Source organism: Ciconia boyciana, chromosome 11 (genome assembly GCF_034638445.1).
Source record: "Ciconia boyciana chromosome 11, ASM3463844v1, whole genome shotgun sequence".
Lineage (NCBI taxonomy): Eukaryota > Metazoa > Chordata > Aves > Ciconiiformes > Ciconiidae > Ciconia > Ciconia boyciana.
The window spans coordinates 4,482,150-4,501,921 of record NC_132944.1 but is presented as its reverse complement, the minus strand read 5'-3'; the positions used below and the strand labels follow the sequence as shown (position 1 = coordinate 4,501,921).

Here is a 19,772-nt window from a genome sequence, read left to right as displayed (position 1 = left end):
TCTCTCCCTTGCAGAGACTGCGTGTTGGCTGCTGAGCACAGCTGACCTTTGCTACGGGGATTTGATTCCTGGCTAGTGAGAACTGCGTAGGCAATTTTGGGTGCTGGGGTGCATTTTTGTTTTACTGGAAAGTTTCAGGGCAAGTTGCTCTGGGCTTTTTCTCAGGCTGCCTTGCATTTCTCAGCCAGAGCAGTACAAGCGTAATACTTCTGGATCTAGCTACCTGGTGTACTTAAACCCTAATAAGAAAGAATAAGGGCTGTGCCCTTTGAGGTGAAGCAGTGGGTCGGAGTTTACAATGAGATGTGGTTGCCTATGCTCAGTCCCCTTTGATTTCTAAGAAATTGGCTATAATTTCATTTTTTTTAAAAAAAGCTGACAGTTGATGTCCCCAGGCTCCCAGGAGCTTCCCATCTGGAGCCTGAAGAAGGTGCGATTGCTTCATTTCTAGATAATCCCCGCTGATTACTTCTAGGCTCAGTTTGTATTGTGGTGGGGATCGCCTTGAAGCTGCTTCTCAGATCCTCTCCCTGCTTGTTAGCAGATTCCAGCCGGCTGTAGACAAAATACTTTTCTCTGCAAACTTGGTTGTGGGATGGAAACAACGCCAGGCATCTGCAGCGTGGCGGAGGAGTGCCTCGCAGGCATGCACTCCTGCACAGATATGTGGGCTCTGTGCGTAATCAGGTATGTGCTCCTGGGAGCAGTCGCCAGTGTCTCCCTGCCTTCCCACCCCCAAGCTGCTCGAGAACAGGTGAGATTTTATGGTTAAGTACAAAAGCAAGTTTATTCTAACGCGCTCAAGATGCAAAGATGGACACGCATAAAAGTAGTAAAAGAACCTACTTTGTGTCTTAATTTCAGAGTCTCTTTTCTGTATTGCTCAGAGCCAGCTGCCAGCAAGGCTTTGTGGCCATTGTAACTCATGGCTGGCAAGTAGAAGCCCCCTTCGCCTGTACCTTGTCTGGCTGAGCGGGTGCCTTGGTCAGGCATTAACGTGCCCTCTGAAGGGTGGCTGCAGCTTGCAGGTATTTCGGCTGTTGAGTTTGGTGGGAGTTCAGTCCAGATGCTGTCCTGTAGCTTCCTCACTACAGCAAGGCTTCTCGCTGCAAGATTGCTCTCCTGGTGTCCGAAGGTGTCTTGGAAATGAAAACTCTTTGCGCCTTCCCAAAAGGGTTAACAGCAGCTTGCCACCTTGCAGCCCTTCCTGCTGCATTTGACACCAAAACCTTGGCATTTTCACAAGACTTTGGTTAAAACATTCGATCACCGCATATCGTACAAACCCCTTGCCATGCAGATGGCAGTGCGAAGGTGTGCAGGTTCCCACTAGCTCCTGGCAGACGCTGGCTGGGAGCAGGATAACCAGGGGCGTTGGTGCTGGTACCCTCCCCATGATCAGTTGTCGTTGGCTGACTATCTCCTTCCCCCATTTCCACCGAAGGCTGTGCGGAGTCTGACCCATTACCTCTCAGCTGCGTCCTGTTGTTGAAGAACAGATCGCGCTCGGACCAAAGACCAGGTGGATTTCCTGTTCCTGCCACTTCCATTTGAAGCTGCTCCAGAATCTGGCTGCTCTGATTAAAAATGCAGTTTCTAGCCTAAATTTAGAGATGGCTAGAAATATTTATATGTGCTGCCCTTTAGCTTAAATTGGTTCTACCTTCATAATATTTACTTCCTTTATGTATTTATGTGACAGGCATATTCCCCTGTCTTGATTTTATTTGATTAAGCAAGCCAGCCTCTTTAGTCTTTTTCATAAAATAAGCTTTCTTTTCCCTCTCCTCATCTTTGCAGCTGTCTTCTGCACCTCTTCCAGCTTAAGTTTATTTTTCTTATGTTTGCATGACCACAGCTACACAAAATACTCTAGATTAAACTTTACCAGAGCCTCGTATAAAGGCATCAAAACTTCCTTTTCTCTTCTATAAATAACCTTGTTTGATTTATCCTACAGTTGTTTGCTTTTCCATATCTGCCTCACTTTGGCTTAGACATTTTGCCATCAGCTGAAATATCCAGGTCTGTAGGTTTTTCTGCTTCCAGTTGTTGAGGTCCCAGAAGAAGACATTAAGCAAGGTGTGGGATCGTTGATTTTGCAGTGCTGATCTTGGTCTCTATGAGGTCTGCTGGTCCCGTCTCCAATGTTGTCCCACTTTTCTTGTACAAAAACCTAAGCCTCGCGTCGCTGCCTGGGTGATGACACAAATCATCAAGGTGAGGACAGTGGCACTAACGCCGATAGCACCTCTGTCAGCATTTGGGATGGTGGCTGTTGCAGTAAGCATGGCTCTCCGCTCATCCCCCCAGCGATGATACCCTGCCACAAATTGGGAAAGCTGACACTGGCCTTGGCCCACGAAAGAAAAAAAGGAGGGCGTTTATGTGGTGATTACCTCCATCCTCCACGCAGGCTGTTGATCTGACTTGGTGTGGGAACTGCTGTAGAAAGCATCTGGCGTCTCCAAGCCTGTGAGAAGGGCTTTCTGACTAGAGGCTGTGACGGCGTTTCTCTAGGCTGGGTGCAGTGAACAGGAGATGTCTGGGCTGCAGATGCTGCTCCAGAAACACCAGGCACTGTACTTGGATCAGAGTATTAAGTACAGTCACTAACTGGCATTGCTGTGGCAATACCTGCTCCTTTCCCTTGGGATGCAGGGATAAATCCAGTTCCCTCCAATACCAGCGTACCCACAAGGTATTTGAGCCCTTGCACAGTCCAATATCCTAAATGCATATGCCCACAGTATATAAAGGCATGCAATTTAATGGCTTTTGTTTAAAGGTGGGTCTATGAAGCATGCTGGAAGGAGAGAAACTCCTGGTGTGCACTGCTTCCCACGGCACATCCCTGTGCAAACAGGTGATTTGCGGCGTCTTCCTTGAAGATACGTAAAGCTGCTGACCTGCCTTCGTCCTGGGAGTGTCAGGCATGGGATGGATCCCACAGCAGATCTGCTGCTCAGGTTCGTTAGCCGATGCTAAGGAGAAGTTCTCGGGTGAGCACAGCTAAGTCGTACCCGTTCTTGGCTGTGTCTTGGCTCCTGATTTTTTTTTCATTTTGAAGTGCACGGTCTCACCAGGACTTGTCGGGCAGACAGATAAAACACGTAGCGGGGGCCCCAAGAAGCTGTCACTGTATGCAAACATAGCTGGTGGCAAAGTGATTAGAACAACTGAATTAACTCACATAGTTGATTTACGCAGTGCAGCAATGCAGCAGGTTTGTGGGGTTATCGGAGTGTTGGATATTAATCTGGGCAGAAAGGAGTCTTGCTTTCCAAGCAGGATCCTGATCTTCCAATGGTTGTTCTATTTGCCGTCTGTTGAAGTGGCTTTTATTGAACAGCTTTACTCTTATCAGACTTCAGGGACCTTGTTTTATAAACAGGATCCGCGGAGACTGGGTTGCAGGAGTCCTGACGTTGAGTACTGGCTGCCGGGGCTGTGCTGCATGCCTCAGCCCTGCTCTGACCCTGAAGCAAAGGCCTGGATGTCAGCAACCAGCCTGCAGTGCCAGGACACACTCAGTTTCAGGGAAGAAAAACATGAAATACTGGTGGGGTTTTTGTTTGTTTTTTTTTTTTTTTTCTCTTGCAATGATCCTTATTTCAAAGAGTTTTAACTGAATGTGAATTTTATTAAAATGGCATTTCTCAAAAGGAGGAAGACAAGCAAAGAGCGCTCCTGAGGGGCGGTGTCATCAAGTTTTGGGTATCTTAAAAGGTTCTCTCTGTCGAAGCATGTGAGCTTCATCTCCTTCCCAGGGTCCCCAGTTTTCCTGGACTTTGGCTGACCAGGAGGTGTAGCAACAGCCGCTGTTTACAGGGGAGCACGCTGGGATAAATGGCAGTGCCTGGAACAGGTCCAGGCAAAGGACTTCTTGGGCAGGGCTTTGCTTAGCTGCCATGCTGCAATCTTAGCAATAAGGTGAGCTGATAAGATTTCTGCTGGGGGGGGCGAGGGGGCCGCTTATCTTTTTCCTGCAGCGAGACCGAGTCAGGGAATTTGGCATTTTCAGTGCACGCTTAGTAACAAGCTGTGAATTTGGAGGAGTGGAAAAAGTGACTCAATCTAATTATAAACTAGCTTTTCAGGCGGGCTGGGAAGTTCCTTGTTTTGTCCTGCTCTTACGGGTTGTTGCCCTGAGCATCCGGGGAGACTGAGGAATGCGACGGTAAGGAGAATCCTGCGAAGGAGCCAACCTGAGACTGCGGGATCCGGCTCGCCTTTCCTTGCTGTGCTCTTGAATGCCAGCTTTCCAGTAATCTGCTGATGGCAGGAATAAATTGCCAGGGCTGGTTAGCTGTGCGGCGGCAGCACTAAACCCCCAGCACTTGGCATCCCTGCTGTGTGGTATTTTTGCTTCCCTTTGGCCTTTCGCTTATAAAAAGTCATGCTGAAAGAAGAGCCCGACTGAACTTTTTTTTTAAGCTGTTTGAGGCTTTTCCTGCCCCGCGCTCGCCCCCCCGAACAAGGGGGAAAGCGGGGTGTGGGCAGCCTGTGCTGACCCCAGCCCTGGCGCGGGCGGGCTGCGCCTTCCCGCTCCAACAATAAGGCTAAACAAATCCTTCCAAGCTGCTTGCATGAAGCGATGAAAGGAGGATTTCTTGGGACACTCAATGTTTTGTAGTGACCTCCCAGTGAAACAGCTGTTGTGTTCCCTTGCCCAGGCAGAGTGGGACGCTGAATAGTGCCCTTATAGCAAACACAGAGGCGCATCTGGAAAAGAAGCCGTCATGGTAGGAGTATGCGAGGATGGCATGAGCTGGGCGTAGCCGCTCAGCCTGCGCCGTTGCGAAGCCATTTTACTGATTGCAAAGAAGTTGGCGAGACAAAGCGCTGCTCGTCGGGCAGGCTGCGTCCGCGCAGCCCTGTGCTTGCATCCGCAAAGGAGGGGGCTTGCTTTCTGTGCGTGAGGCTTCGCTTGCCTGTTTTAATGGCTGGAAAATGCAGATTAGCAGCAGACACATCAACTTCTCGTCTGGGTTTTCATGAGCACGTAAAAGTAGAGCAGCTACTCGAAGTAGCTTTGCCGCCTGGTCCTTCAGGGACTGAAGTTTGAACTTGGAAGTCGAGGGCCAGGACCTGTGATAGAGCCTCTGCAGCCTTGTTCTCCCTCAGCTCAGCTTTCCGAGCTGAAAGGTTTGATTTTTCTAAGGCAACAGCTTCAGTGGAGACATGCAGGAAGAGCTTTGCAGGGCTTCTGCTGGGACCAGCCGAAATGCAGGATTAGCGTAGCCATCCTGACCTACCCTGTGCACAAAGGAAGCACCAATTACTGGCTGTTCCCATATAGCTTTCGGTCTCTGAACAGAGGTGGTGAGCTCCTGCTGGTAATGAAGACTCGGGTCACTGAGGCTGACGTACTTCTGAGAATCAGTGAAGTCTCTGGGCTGTTTTTAGACTTTCAGGGGCAGATGTATCTGCATGAAATATTCTGGAGCAGCTTGTTTTTGTCCATGAGCTGCTCTGTCTGCCGAGGGTATGCAAAAGCTCTGGCAGGTATCGCAGTCCCCTCTGCAGGGAAGTGCATGTGCTGCGATCCCTCCCCACTCGCTGTGCCAAGTAAATGCAACTTTCCTTCCTTCAGACTGAGCTTTCCCATAGTGCAGCATTGTGCAGTGGCACCGTTGCTGTGCCTGGCGAGCAGAAGGCTCCAAGAGGTGCCCATCCTCCTTTTGCCACTGTATTCTGTGCCTTGTCTGATGTCCTAGTTTGCAGTTCTGCTGTATTTGAGGAAAGGAAGCGGGATCTAAGATTGGAGGCTCCTTCTCGCATCATCTCCTGGCAAGCCTCCCTGTCAGGGCTGTTCCTTGGGGCCAAAGACAAGTGGCTGTTGTGGTCTGAGGGCTGTCCAGCTTCCCGCCCTGAGCCATCACGTTCCCTGACCCAGTGCAGCAGCCTCTGCTGCTGCAGGACCTGCCCGGGGCCGTGCTGCCCGGAGGCCTTCGCTGAGTGCACGCCCCATGCCTGCAGTCACTGGCTCCGTCTTCGTGTCGGTGAAGAAGAGGAACGTACCTGATGGACCCACGGGCAGAGCCTGCCTCCCAAAAGAGGACTTGATCCCCTGACTCGGAGTCTGTAGCCCCACATTCTCATTGTTTCTCTTGCCTCCAGGTTGGCTGTGCCAGCACCACGGATCGTTGCAGTGCCTGTGGTTCCAGCAGTGCTGGGGTGGATGTGAAACCACTTGTCTGGCCCGTGCGGGACGAGGCAGCCCGAAATCTGCCTGCCCACGTATCTGGTTTGGGGCTGAGACCGCCTGTTGCTTCTGCTGACAAAACTGCTCCGTGCTGCTGCATTAGCAGGGGGTTAAGCTGTTTGCCTAAGCCCAAGCTTCATCTTAGGTTTGACTCTTCCTCTGCAGCTATATTTGCATTTGAATTGTCTTCCTTTCCATTTTCTTTCCCCTGCCTGCTCGTTAATTGCTTGCAGAAGCCTGAGCGCTGCAGACTTGGTTTAACACCGGTTAGGTCAGTCAGTTGAGCACAGTTCAGCTTGCCTTCTGCTCAGATGTAGACAGGGCTCAGCCAGGGTATTTTTCATTATTGGCCCTGTGTGTTAGGGTAATGCTGAAGGAGCAACCCAGACGAGGAGTCTGTCGTACAGTAAATTGTCATCAGTAATTATAATCCAAATGAAATCCCTGGCACGGGGTCTGTCTCTCAGGAACAGCTGGACACAGGGAGGAGAAAGGGGTGGTGGGAGATCTGGCAGAGCTGCAGGAGCATCCATGCTCACCCCTGCCCAAAAGCAGTCAGGAATTTTTTTGGACTGATTTGAAAGGGTGCAGGAAGGAGCCGAGTCCCTGCTGCTGCTGCTGCTGCTGCCCACGGGAAGGTCTGGCAGCATAGGCTGGGGCCAGCCCCTCTGACAGCTCCAGGGCTGGGAGGATTTCATAGTGGTATGCCAGAGAGACCTATTTCAGGATCGTACAGTACCTGTCTCCATTTTGGAGGATTCATTGGGAGGAGGAGGACTAAATACTTGGAGGATTAGAGGGCACTCTTGCAGGCAAAAATGTGGTTTTTGCCTGAATTCCCTCACAGGCAGCAGTTGTGCTTGCTGCTCCTTTGCTTATCTTTGTCTTGTCTACAGGGCTTTAAGATCTAAGTTTAAAAAAACAAATCAAACTGAGCTATCTTCTCTCATGAGCTGACTGTTCTTGTCTGGCCTAAAAATAACAGGCCATGTATATCTGAAAGGACTTTGCGAACAAGGTCTTCAAAGCCAGCCAGACCACTGTGTGTGTTTAAAATCGCGAACATGGCTAATTTTTTAATGGTCTTCAGTACACTGCCAGGCTTGTGTAATCTTTACCCGATAAGCATTCATTTACAATTATCTCAAATAATGGAAAAACAAAGGCAGCCTTTTTTTTCTTGAGCAACGGAAGAGTTATTTTGAAACCAGATCCCTTGAGGGAAATGGCAGGACTTAAGGCTGATATTTATTGCATACGTAGAAAACCGGAAAACTTTTTACATGAAAACTAGAGATCCCAAATCATTAACTATGGATAGCCTTAACAAATACCCTTTGAAGCAATATTTGAAGGAAACATTGCAGGAACAGAGTCCAGGGCTCCCTGCTCCCACTTTCATGCCACCATGAACACAGCAGCGACCGTGACCAGCACAGGCCCACGCCAAGGGCTCTGCTGGTTAGCGTTCATTTAGGAACAAGTATTTTTATTCAGCCCAATAACTGCTTTGATTATCTACTCTAATCTTGCGGGGCTCTTCCTTCGTCACATGAACATGGATGAATTTTGCTGCCAGGGCGGTAGCTGTGTTTAAAGCAGAGCCGTGGCATTGAAGACTTGTTGCCTTCCTAAAGACTTCCCAGGGGAGGCACAGGCATCTTCATGGGTTTCATATGCGTAATACACATAAATTTGATTTTTCTGAATCGCCTCTTGCAGAAGCCTTAGAAACAGTCCACGTCTCGCAGGTTGAATACAGCTGAACTAGCTCAGCTCTTTTTAAATCAAGTTTAAGTGGGTTTATAAATGTTTTGCAGCCATCGCATCCCTGCTGGAACAAGTTGTCCCAAGTCATGCGCCGTGCCTGGGGAGGAGGGAGCAGTAGAAACCCCCGGCTCACAGGAAAGCTCTGTATGGAGTGTGTGATCCTGTAATTAAGGGCTTTTGCAGAGTGCACAGAAGGGGAAGATTTGTTCCAAATGTAGCCTGAAATTGCACATTCAGTGTGCATGTAACCACTCAATATTAAAGTTTTTATTCTTGTAGATCGTGTAAGCCTCAATAACGCTGTGGCTTTGTCCTGGCTCCTTATGTTTCTGTTCTTAACGTGTGCCCTGCCCTTTCTCCTTCCCATGGGCAGGTTAGCGGCTGACTTTGGCACAAGGGGATAAAGAGTGGCACCACCCAGCTCCTGCTAATGTAAATGCTGTATTGCACTGGGCCCTGTCCTGGCATCTCAGTTTTTAGAGGGTGCAATGAAATTACACTTTTTTTAAAGAAGGAACACAAGTGCAGGTCAGCGCTGGTTCTGGCTGGGCAGGATCCGACCCTGCCTTTGTCCTCTCTTGGCAGAAGAGATGCCAAGGAAGGACAATTTGGTCCTTTGTTCCCCTGTGCCTGTCTCAGGTGAAGGGCTGCTTTTCCTTCGGGCCAGCTGGGGTAAAGGCAGCTCCTGTTCTTGCTGCGGTGGGGGAGAGGGTGCACGCAGCAGTAGCGCTGCCAAAACCCGCTGTTTTCTGCCAGACATGTGGGTAAAGAGCGAAGCTGAGTGGAAGGATGTTCACATCTCAGCACCTCGCTTTGAGTGGGATACATCAGGGCGTATGGCCCGTGGGGCGGCTTTCTCTGTCTGGTGTAAGCAGGAATCTTAATTTCCTGCTCTCATACATTGCTGCTGAGGAGTTAACCAAAAGCTGTGCTAACAGCTTTAAACTCTGCTGTATAAACTGTACCCAGTGTGTGTCTCGTGATGTGTTCTCCAGCTTGTCCAGGCTGGCCAAAAGCGGGGCTGATCCTTTGCAGAGGAGAGGAGCGAGAGTGTTGCCCCTATGGTCATGGCCGAAACCCTCTGCGGCTCTTGCACAAAAGCTCTCGGGCTGCTCTCGCCAAAAGCCTTTCGGGTCCTACGTTACCCCTGCGGAGCTGCGCGTCCAGACCCTTCAGTGTGCCAAAACCCACAGCAGGGGGGGAGTCTGCGAGCCCTGCTGCCCTGCCTTTCAGTGGCTGCCTAATCCTGCCTGCAGCGGGGGGGGGGGGGGAGCAGGTGGGAGAGGCACCCAGGACTCGCAGCGTGCCCAGCCCTGCGGCACCGCCATCGCTCTTCCTCCGTCTCTCCCAGGGGCTTTCCCCAGCAGGGCCTGCGGTTAGGCAGGTCTGGCAAGTCCAGCCCCATTTCTGTGCCTGCTGCCGGACACGGCGGCACTCCTGCCAGGCAGATTTCCTTGCAAAGCTCCTCCCCAAGCTTTGCGTTTGGATAAATTATGAAATATGTATGAGCTTTACAGAATTGCAGAGTAACCAAAGCACCCTTGCAGGAGGAGAGCTGGAGCGTGGCTCTGCATTGGACTGCTGCAAGCCCAGAGCCTCGACCAGGCTGCTAAATCTGTCTCCGTGGGCCCCAAAGCGTCCTGTTTCCTCTGGGTGTGGGGGGAGATACCTTGTGGTGAGCTCTGGAAAGCCCAGCCGGGGCACTTTCCAAACGCCTCTGAGCCCAGGCGGATGGCGAAGCTGAGGTTACTCGCCGTGGGGTACCTACAGCCCCAGGAAATGTCACAGCCCGCTGAGCTGGCAGCGTCACCCCTTCCACCGTGCAGCCCGAGCAGCTCCGCTGTGCTTCGTGGTTGGCGAGCGGCTGTAGCGCAGACAGACGGATGTCAGCTGCTGGGAACAGGGGGCTTGGGGGGTTCGTGTCCACCCTCGGCTACGGCCTGGGGTGGGAGGCAGGAGTGCCCGGGGCTCCGACTCGCGTGGCTTTCCCCCGCCCGGGGTGGGGAGAACCGGCGTCGTCTCTGCAAGAGCAAAATGGCCAGGGCACCTGAAGGTTCCGGACCTGGGCTGGCTGGGAAGGGGACCCGAGGCTGGAAGAGGAGGGTGGGCTCGGAAAGGCACAAATGAGGAAGCTGGGAAGCGGAGGCAGCTGGTGTGGTTACCGCCAGCTCCCTCCTCTGGAGCATATGGAAATGCCATCATTGCATACATCGCTCCTGCTGTTGGATTGCACGCTTTGAAGGGGAGGCTTGTGCTCTTGGACTGTGCTTCGCTAATCTGCGCCACAAGTCATGTAAAAAAAAAAAAGTGTTGCTGTTGACCTAAAAGAGGTAGTAAATAGTGCGTTGTAGTCTGGAGGTGCCTGCGGGCTGGGCCAAAGCCGCCTGTTGTTTCTGGTCTGCAGAAGCAAATTATTATATGAAAGTGAAATCCTTCATTTTAAGCTAACTCTGAGTATAAAGCCAGGCCGGTGTGCCGTCCTGTGTGATGTCCAGCAGTGCCCCAGCCTGTGGACTGTGTCCCTGCCAGCCCGTGCCGGCCATCACAGTGCAGTGCTGAGCAGATGTCAGGTTTGCTTCCCTCCTTCGTCCCCAGCTTGCCGTTCCTCTGGCAGTGCAGGAGGACGCTGTGTTTTAAGCGGCTGCGTAGCTCTCGGGATTTGCTGCTGCTTGTTGATTGCTGGTGTGCTCCAGCCGGGCAGGGGACTGCGAGCCATGGTTTGCCAGCTTCTGACCCCTCCGGCTCGGCCTGGCTGCTGGGGGCAGCGGGACGAAGCAGAAAGTTAACAGAGAAAACCTATGTTCTGCTGAGCTGCTGGAGCAATGGGCTTGCAGGGTGTGATCAGGTGAGGAAAGGAGCGAGACGGCAGGGATGGGAGAGGAAGAAGAGGGAGCGGGAGGAGGGCAGTCGTCGGATCAGCTCTGCTGTATCACATAACTTGGCCCTAAGCTTCGTAGCTGTCCCTGTGACTTGAACTCCCCTTCTGCCCTCAGAGAAAATGAATCACTTGTGCTTAGTAGTTGCACAGCAAGTGCTAGAGAGCTGGTGCCTGCGGGCGAGGGACCTCTGCAGGACTTGATGACCTCCCGTGGCAACTTCAGCCCTTTGGGACCAGTGTGCCCTGCAGAGCTCGTCCTTGCCACGTGCAGAGAAGCAGACACAGGCTGTCCTGCTCTTGACAGGATGTTCCTTCCCCAGTTGTTACGCTTCAGATTTTTTTCTTTAATCCTTTAAATTAAGCGTTATTGCTGCTAGAACCTGTCCTAATGCTGTACTTCTAAAAGCACCTTCTTCTCTCTCTTATTTGGTAGATCTCCGAAGCTGGGAAGGACTCCTTGCCTTCTTGGTTACACTGGAACACGGAGAGCAGCTCCCTGGAAGGGCTGCCCCTTGACACAGACAAGGGCGTCCACTACATCTCGGTGACCACACTGCAGCCCTTTCCGAACGGGAGCTATGTGCCGCAGACCGCAAACGTCTTCTCCGTTGAGGTCCACCAAGAAGACCACAACGAGCCTCAGTCGGTGCGAGTGGCCGTCCAAGAAACAGGTGACGCAGCGCCGTTCGTGTGCGGCTCGGAAGAGCCGGTCACTATCCTGACTGTCATTTTGGATGCCGACTTAACAAAAATGACACCAAAGCAGAGGATTGAACTCTTAAACAGAATGAGAAGCTTCTCGGAGGTGGAACTTCATAACATGAAGTTGGTTCCTGTTGTAAATAACAGACTCTTTGACATGTCGGCCTTCATGGCTGGACCGGGAAATGCAAAGAAGGTGGTGGAAAATGGGGCCTTACTCTCATGGAAACTGGGATGTTCTCTGAGCCAAAACAGCGTCCCCAACATCAGCAAGGTGGAGGCTCCAGCTAAGGAAGGAACCATGTCTGCCCGCCTTGGCTACCCTGTTGTTGGCTGGCACATTGCTAACAAGAAACCTCACCTCCCAAAGAGGATGCGGCGGCAGATCAACGCCACCCCTACACCTTTGACTGCCATCGGGCCGCCCACCACTGCCGCACAAGAACCCCCAACCAGGATCGTCCCCACCCCGACGTCACCCGCCATCGCGCCTCCCACAGAGACGACGGCACCTCCTGTCCGGGAGCCCATACCGCTGCCGAGGAAGCCCACGGTCACCATCAGAACGAGGGGCCCCATCGTCCAGACACCCACTCTGGGACCGATCCAGCCAACCAGGGTAGCAGAAGGCACTGGCACAGCCTCCGTGCCAATTCGCCCCACGATGCCCGGGTACGTAGAGCCCACGGCAGTGATCACACCGCCCACAACTACCACCAAGAAACCAAGAGTCTCCACGCTGAAGCCAGCCACGCCATCCACGACAGATTCCTCCACGGCAACGACGCGAAGGCCTACTCGAAGACCCAAAACGCCCCGTCCGACGAAGCCTCCCAGCACGACCAGATCCCCCATCTCCAAGCTGACAACGGCCTCCCCGCCGACCCGTGTACGCACCACAGCTAGCGGGATTCCCCGGCCCTGGGAGCCAAATGAGCCACCCAAGCTGACGAACCATATCGACAGGGTCGACGCGTGGGAGGGCACCTACTTCGAGGTTAAAATACCGTCAGATACCTTCTACGACAAGGAAGACACCACCACTGACAAACTGCAGCTGACCTTGAAGCTGAAGGAGCAGCAGATGATAGAGGAGAACTCGTGGGTGCAGTTCAACAGCACCAGCCAGCTCATGTACGGCATGCCGGACCACAACCACGTTGGGAAGCACGAGTACTTCATGTATGCGACCGACAAAGGCGGGCTTTTTGCTGTGGATGCTTTCGAAATCCACGTCCACAAACGCCCGCACGGGGACAAGTCTCCGGTGAAGTTCAAGGCCAGGCTGGAAGGGGACCACAACGCGGTGGTGAACGACATCAATAAGAAGATCATGCTGGTGAAGAAGCTGGCTTTGGCGTTTGGCGACAGGAACAGCAGCACCATCACGGTGCAGGACATCGCCAAAGGCTCCATCGTAGTGGAGTGGACGAACAACACGCTGCCCCTGGAGCCCTGCCCCCGGGAGCAGATCCGGACTTTAAGCAAAAAAATTGCGGATGACTCCGGCAGGCCGAGCCCGGCTTTCTCCAACGTCTTGCAGCCTGAGTTCAAGCCTCTGAATGTGTCGGTGGTTGGCTCCGGCAGCTGCAGGCACATCCAGTTCATCCCCGTGACGAAGGACGGAAGGGTGATCTCCGAGGCGACGCCAACGGTGGCAGCAGGCAAAGACCCCGAGAAGAGCAGCGAGGACGACGTGTACCTGCACACCGTCATCCCCGCTGTGGTGGTGGCCGCCATCCTCCTCGTGGCCGGCATCATCGCCATGATCTGCTACCGCAAGAAGAGGAAAGGGAAGCTGACCATCGAAGACCAGGCCACCTTCATAAAGAAAGGCGTGCCCATCATCTTTGCCGACGAGCTGGACGACTCCAAGCCTCCGCCATCCTCCAGCATGCCCCTCATCCTCCAGGAGGAGAAAGCCCCGCTCCCGCCCCCGGAGTACCCCAACCAGAGCATGCCGGAGACCACGCCGCTCAACCAGGACACCATCGGGGAGTACACGCCGCTGCGGGATGAGGACCCCAACGCGCCGCCCTACCAGCCTCCCCCTCCCTTCACCGCACCCATGGAGGGGAAAGGCTCCCGCCCGAAGAACATGACCCCGTACAGGTCCCCGCCGCCCTACGTCCCCCCTTAACGAACGGGAGGCTCTCGGGGGAGAAGGGGCCTCCAGCTCCACACCGGTGCTGTCTGTGGGCCGGCAGCCCCCTCGCCAGCCGGGAACCCGAAACCCCAGCCCGCTCCCCAGCAGGCCCTCCCCGGCTGCGCCCGCCGCACCGGAGCGCTCGCGGGACGCGGGGGGACACTTGTTTTATTTTTGCCTAACAAGCTTTGGTTTTATTTTATTCATAGAAAAAATTCTCGGCTCAAACACGCCCTCCCGGCGACTGGGCTTCTGGCCGGGGCTGGGGCCGGGGCCAGGCCGGCGGGCAGGGAGGGGGGACGGGACGGGACGGGATGGGTTGGGACGGGTCGGGACGGGACGGGACGGGAGGAGCAGGCAGCACTGGGGTAGCACTCTGGGTCTCCGCTGTTTGCCTTTAACACTAACTGTACTGTTTTTTCTATTCACGTGTGTCTAGCTACAGGACGTAACATGAAAGGTAGCCTAAAAATAATTAAATTCAAGGGACTTTCTGAAGTCGATGTTTTAAGTTTTTACATTTAATCTGCTGTTTACCTAAACGGAGGTGTGTAGTTTTGGGGAGGGGAGGGCAGTGCTGTGCTGCAGGCGAGCTCCAAGGGCGATTAGGGGCTGGTTAGGGGGGGCCCTCAAGGACAGCCAGCCTCCTCCTCCTCCTCCTCCTCCTCCTCCTCGGGGAGATTGGCTTCTTGGTTCGGGGTTTGATTCTTTTATTACTATTTTTTTTTAAATCAAAGATATCCTATTTTTCTCACGCATCATAAAATAGTCATCAGTTGAGTCAGACTGGCTTGGGGTACCCATGGCGAAGCATGGGGGCAGCTGCCTGCACCTCGGGGTGCAGTGCTGTGCCGGGGGGGGCTCGTGGGAGGGCGAGCTGGGCCCCGCGCTGCGACGGCTTCTCCGCTGCCTGGCGAGCACCGGGTCCAGGGTGGTCTTTTTTAAGCAAAACCCCCTCCCCGTGAGGTGTTTTGGCGACGGTGGGGTGTTTTCTCTAGAGCACGGTGCTGTCTCTTTGCCTCGACTCCTCCTTGAGAGCCGTGCTGGAATGGCCTCGCCGGGCCCAGCTCCGGGCTGCACGCCTCCTCCCGGCTGCTCTGCTCCCGGATGCTGTTGGAAAAGATAAAAAGTTAAAAAAATAAAAAAAAAAAATTAAAAAAGGAAAACAAGGAAAAAAAAAGGCGCCAGGAATAGTTAAGAGTAAAAAAAAAAAAATCAGTGAACTCTCAAAGCTAATTTTTTACTAAATTTTTGATACAGCCTCAAATTGTTTTATTAAAAAATGACTTAAAAACCGGTGTACCGCTGCCAGCAGTTTGTACGAGCTTAGCTTCCTAGTACCAGCTCCCTGGGACCCGCTGCCCTGCGCAGGCCGAGCTTGTCTGAGCCGCGGGGCCGCCCCCGGCCGCCTCCTGCCCCTCAGCTGCCTCTGCCTTCACTTTCTAGAGATTATTTTTCTCTCCTTCGTGCTAAATCATTGTAAGCATGGATTTACGTTGTGTTTTCCCTGAGCGTTCTTCGGGGTGCGTTTGGGGGGAGGAGAAATAACCCCTGTGCGGGGGGGTGGGGGGGGTGTCCCGGCGCACATGCAGCCATGCCCACCCCTCCCTCAGGGGCTGGCGCGCTGCCGCGGCCGGGCGAGCGGCTGGGTGGGTGCCCGCGCTGCCCGCGCCGGCGGGGGGGCTCTCCCCGGGCCCCTCCGCGCCGGCCGTGAGGGAGTGTCAGCGCCGCGGGGGCGGCTTCCGCGCTGTGTAAAGAACCGTACCGAGTCAATAAACCGTGTGCTTTGCTACAGCCCTGCCTCTGCCGCCGCCGCCCGCGCCCCCTCACGGGCCCGGCCCCGCCGCGGGGCGGCGGCAGCGGGCGCCCTCTGGCGGCGGGAGCGGCTTCCCGCTTCCGGCCGGCGCGGCGCGTGACGCCAGCGCGCGCGGCCCGGCCCGGCCCCGCCCAGGAGGGGCGGCCGCGCTGCGCCGCCATGTCGGGAGCGGCGGGGCCGGGGCCGGGGCCGCCCGCCGGGCCGGGCCGCTCCCCGCTGCCCTGCGCCCCCCGCCCCGCCGCCGCGCTCCAGCTGGGCGGGGGGGCCGAGCCGGCGCGGCCCGGCGTCGCCGTCATCGACCTCCGCTTTCCGCGCGGCGCCGCCGCCGACGTGAGTGCGGCCCGGCCCGGCCCGGCCTGGGGCGGGGGGTGCCGGGGCCGCCCCGGAACGGGGTGGGAGGGGGGAGGATGCCGGGGCGGCGCCGGTGCCGGGGCGGGAGGGGATGCCGGGGGCGGCAACGGTCCCGGTGTGGGGAGGGGCGCTGGGGGCGGTACCGGGCGGGGGTGATGGCGGGGGCGGGGGTGTCGGGGAGATGCCGGTGCCGGGGTATTGCCAGGGGCAGCGCCCGTACCGGTGTGGGGCGGGGTGCTGGGGGCGGTCCCGGTGCCGGTATGGGGGAGGGATGCAGTGCCCATCCCAGTGTGGGGAATGCCGGTGCCGGTGCCGGTCCCGGTATGGGGAGGAGGGAGGCCAGTGCTGGTACCGATATGGGGGGGGATATGCCAGTGCCGGTGCCAGTGCCGGTATGGCGGGGATGCCGGTGCGGGTGGTGGTATGGGGGGGGATGCTGGTGCCGGTATGGCGGGGATGCCGGTGCGGGTGGTGGTATGGGGGGGGATGCTGGTGCCGGTATGGCGGGGATGCCGGTGCGGGTGCGATGCGGCGGCTGAGGCCGCCGGTCCCGCAGGTGCAGGAGATCGTCTTCAGGAACTTCTACACGGCCTTCCTGAGTGTGCGGGTGCAGCGCCCCGGGCCCACCGGCTCCCGCCGCTGGGTGACCTGCCTGCGGGACTACTGCCTGATGCCCTGCCCGCACACCGAGGAGGGCTCCCAGGACTACTTCTCCCTCCGCCGCCACCAGGTCGGCATGGCCGGACGGAGGCCGTGGCGTCACCCGCGCCGCTGGGGTCACCCCTCTTTGCCCACCCCCAGGGACGGCTGCCGGTCCCCGGGGCCCTGTGCTGATGCCCCACCGTGCCCCCACGGCAGCGGCAGCCCGGCCCTGCGGGGCCTCTCCTGCCCCTGCCAGCCCTTCTCAGCAGCGGGGGTCCCCGTGCCGGCCCTGCCTGTGCCCCTGCCCGTGCCCTGCTCGGCCCAGGCAGCCGCCACGAGGTGACATTTCCCTCGGGCTCCTTCCGTCTGGGGTGGGTTGGGTTTTTTTTGGAGCAAATCCCAAAAGCTGCCCTGGCGCGTGGCCAGCCCCTGCTGTACCCCCGGCGGTGACGGCTCCCCCCGTCCTTGCCCCTTCAGATGCTGTGTGACATGGACCAGGTGACGGCGGTGCGGTTCATCCTGCGGCAGCCCTCCCCGGTCTGGCTCCACTTCACCATCGAGGAGCTGCAGATTTTCCCCCCTGGACAGAAGGTGAGGAGGTGCCGGTGCTGCCCTCCCTGCCAGGTGCAGGCAGGGGATCCAGGCCGCCATCCCCAGCCCTGAGCCTGGCATTGCTCCCCGCAGCTCCGGGGGCTTCAGGCTCCCTCCAGAGGACACAGGGGTGTGGGTCCAAGTCCTTGTCCTTTGCGGGGGTGCTTGGGGTCCCCTGGTGCGCTGGAGGCCAGGGGACGGACTGCTCCAGCCAGCCCCAGCCCTGCCCGTTTTGGAGGTGGATGTTTGAGCAGCGGGACGTAGCTGGAGGTTGCTGCGACAAATTACAGGTTGCAAACACCCACACTAAACGCAAGATTCCCTTTAATAATGGTAAAGCGATACTTATACCCATACCAATATAAATACAGGTGGGCTCCAAACCGCAGCACGCTGCATGGTGTGAGGGATGGAGGTGGGACCGGGGACACCCCTTGTCTGACCCTCTGGATCTATTTCAGAGCCCCCAGAAGGATTTCCCCTCCTGGCTCTCCCAGCTGACCCCTCCGGAGCAGCCAGCCAGCCTGCACGGGGTGAGTAGTCCCTGCTGAGGTATTACGGGGAAGGAGGGACCTGAGTTGGGTGCCGGCCATGGGCACGAACGTCAGTTGTGAGGCTGCCAGCCCCATCCCAGCCCCATCGGCTCCAGGCTCCCACCGGGAATAGCTGTGGAGCCCTGAAATGCCTCGCCTTGTGCTGGAAGTAGTTTGCAGCATTCAGAAGAAAAATACCTCTGTGGGGACGTGTGATTTGAGGTGACACTTAAGTCTACCTGCCCTCTAGTCTGGGGACAGGAACGTCCCTGTGGGAGCGGTGGGTGCGCAGCACCGCTCAGCCGGCTGGCAGGATGTGCAGGGACGGGGTAGCCTGGCTGGTCCCCGGTGCTCTGCAGAGGGTGCGCCCTGGGGAGCGCGTTGCCCAGCCGGGGCGGCACGTGGGCAGAGGGAGGTCACAGCCACGGCACATGTTTACAGCTTGTGAGCCACATCTGCCTGGCCGGTGGCCTTTGGTGAGCAAAGTCCGGGCAGAGCATGGCAGGGGCGGGCAGCTGGCTCGCCCACGGAAACCTCCTGAGTCAGCCACTGGCATTGCTTGTAGGAGCAGGCTGGGCCAGGAGCGGTGCCATGCGCCCCAGCGCCTCTGGGGCAGTTCTGCCGCCGGGCTTCGGTGCTACGGAGCTCACGTCGCTGCAGCGGCAGCAAGGCTTCTGCCAGCCCTGGCAGGTGTGGGAGCTCTGGTCCGCTCCCGGCTGGCCGGCAGGCTGGGGAAGGCACCTCGGTCCCTTGCTGATCGCTTGGATCACGTCACCCTTGGCAAGGGGTGGTCTGGGGGAGATGCCGGGGGTTGCTCTGGGCTTGGCTGTTGCCAGCATCACCACGAGGCACCCACCAGCAGCCCGGTGCCGCAGGCAGGGCCGGGCAGGGGAGAAGCGGCGCTGAGCTTTGCCCCGGCCTGGAGAGCTGCTGCTGAGCCTGCGCGTCCCGCCTGGCTAAAGGTCTGCGGGGGGGAACCGGCGCCTGCAGCGGGGTTTCTGTCGCCAGGCCCGGGCAGCACCGCGGAAGGAGGCTGTTGGGAAACTCTGGACTGTGCGATTAGGTTTTTAATCATTAGCCAGCGATCTGCTTTCTGTCCTCGCCCTGGACGCCTGCCAGCAGAGATGGGCTGTTGGTGCCGGGGCTCAGGGTCACCCCAGCTGACTGTTTTCCTAGAGTGGGGCCCTGCTCACCCTGTGTTGGGAAACCACCGGCAGGTCGGGAGCGTGGGCACCATCGCGATAGTGCCCGGCTCTCCAGGCGGCACAGCCATGCGGCCACACCGCTGCCCGAGCCCGGGGCAATCCAGCCCATCTGGGCCATCCCCGCTCCACAGCATTGTGCCCGCTTCTTTCAGGAGCTCCCCGACCCAGAGAAGGTGTCGACGGAGGTCCAGCAAATGTGGGTGCTGACAGAGGTGATCCGGGCTCGCCAGGCAGCTGCCCGCATCGGGCGCTTCGACGTGAGTCCTGCCACCCTGCTCACGGGGCCTGCGGCCTCGCCGCATTGCTGGGAGAGCCCCCCCGGAGGGGGCTGTTCCCGGCGGGATGGGGTGGGGGTTTGGGGTGGGGTGTCCCGGCAGCGCGGGGACCGACGGTTGCTCTCTTCCAGGTGGATGGCTGCTATGATATCAACCTGCTTTCCTACACGTGAGCCCCGCCGGTGCTGGCGGGAGGGGGCTGGCTCCTCCGCACTCCCAGGGCCCAAGCGACGGACTCCTGCGCTCCCACGTCGGCCTGTGTCCCTGCGGCCCTGGGGGGTTTCCGGGCCCCCCCCCGCGCCCCTTCCCCGGCTCCTCCCGTGCCGGCTGGCCGTGGTGGGCGGCGCTGCCGCCCCCGAGTCCCCCGAGAGCCTCTCCCACCCCGGTGCCCTCCAGCTGCCGTGGCTCCGCTCCCGGCACGGCCCGTGCTGCTGCTCCCTGCCGCGGGCAGCGCCCGGCTCCCCCACCCTGCCTCCGCCCCGGGGAGCGGCCCCGGCCCTGCCTGCGCTGCCCGGCCCTGCCTGCGCTGCCCGCAGGACGAGGCTCCCGCAGACAAGGGGGTGCGGGGCTGGCGCCCACCGCGCTCGGGGGGCCGCGGAGGTGCCGGGGGGCGGCGGGGAGAGCCTCGGTCACGACTAAAAGCTGCTACCTTGGT

General features: G+C 57.2%; 2 protein-coding genes across 4 annotated transcripts in view; both read left to right on the top strand.

Annotated features, from left to right (window-relative positions):
- The window catches only part of DAG1 (dystroglycan 1), a 53,814-nt gene extending 39,607 nt beyond the window's left edge, over positions 1-14,207 (top strand). For all 3 annotated transcript variants that reach the window (XM_072875745.1, XM_072875747.1, XM_072875748.1), the window contains exon 3: positions 11,290-14,207. In XM_072875745.1, the coding sequence (XP_072731846.1) occupies positions 11,290-13,698 (2,409 nt within the window). In that variant the 3' untranslated portion in view covers positions 13,699-14,207. The remainder of the gene's footprint in view (positions 1-11,289) is intronic.
- Positions 14,208-15,647: 1,440 nt separating this feature from the next.
- NICN1 (nicolin 1, tubulin polyglutamylase complex subunit) lies at positions 15,648-19,771 on the top strand. The gene is made up of 6 exons (XM_072875658.1): positions 15,648-15,850; positions 16,428-16,601; positions 16,991-17,104; positions 17,566-17,637; positions 18,995-19,099; positions 19,249-19,771. The coding sequence occupies exons 1-6, from the start codon at positions 15,680-15,682 to the stop codon at positions 19,288-19,290; spliced, it is 678 nt and encodes a 225-aa protein (XP_072731759.1). The 5' UTR covers positions 15,648-15,679; the 3' UTR covers positions 19,291-19,771.
- The last annotated feature ends 1 nt before the right edge of the window (position 19,772 follows it).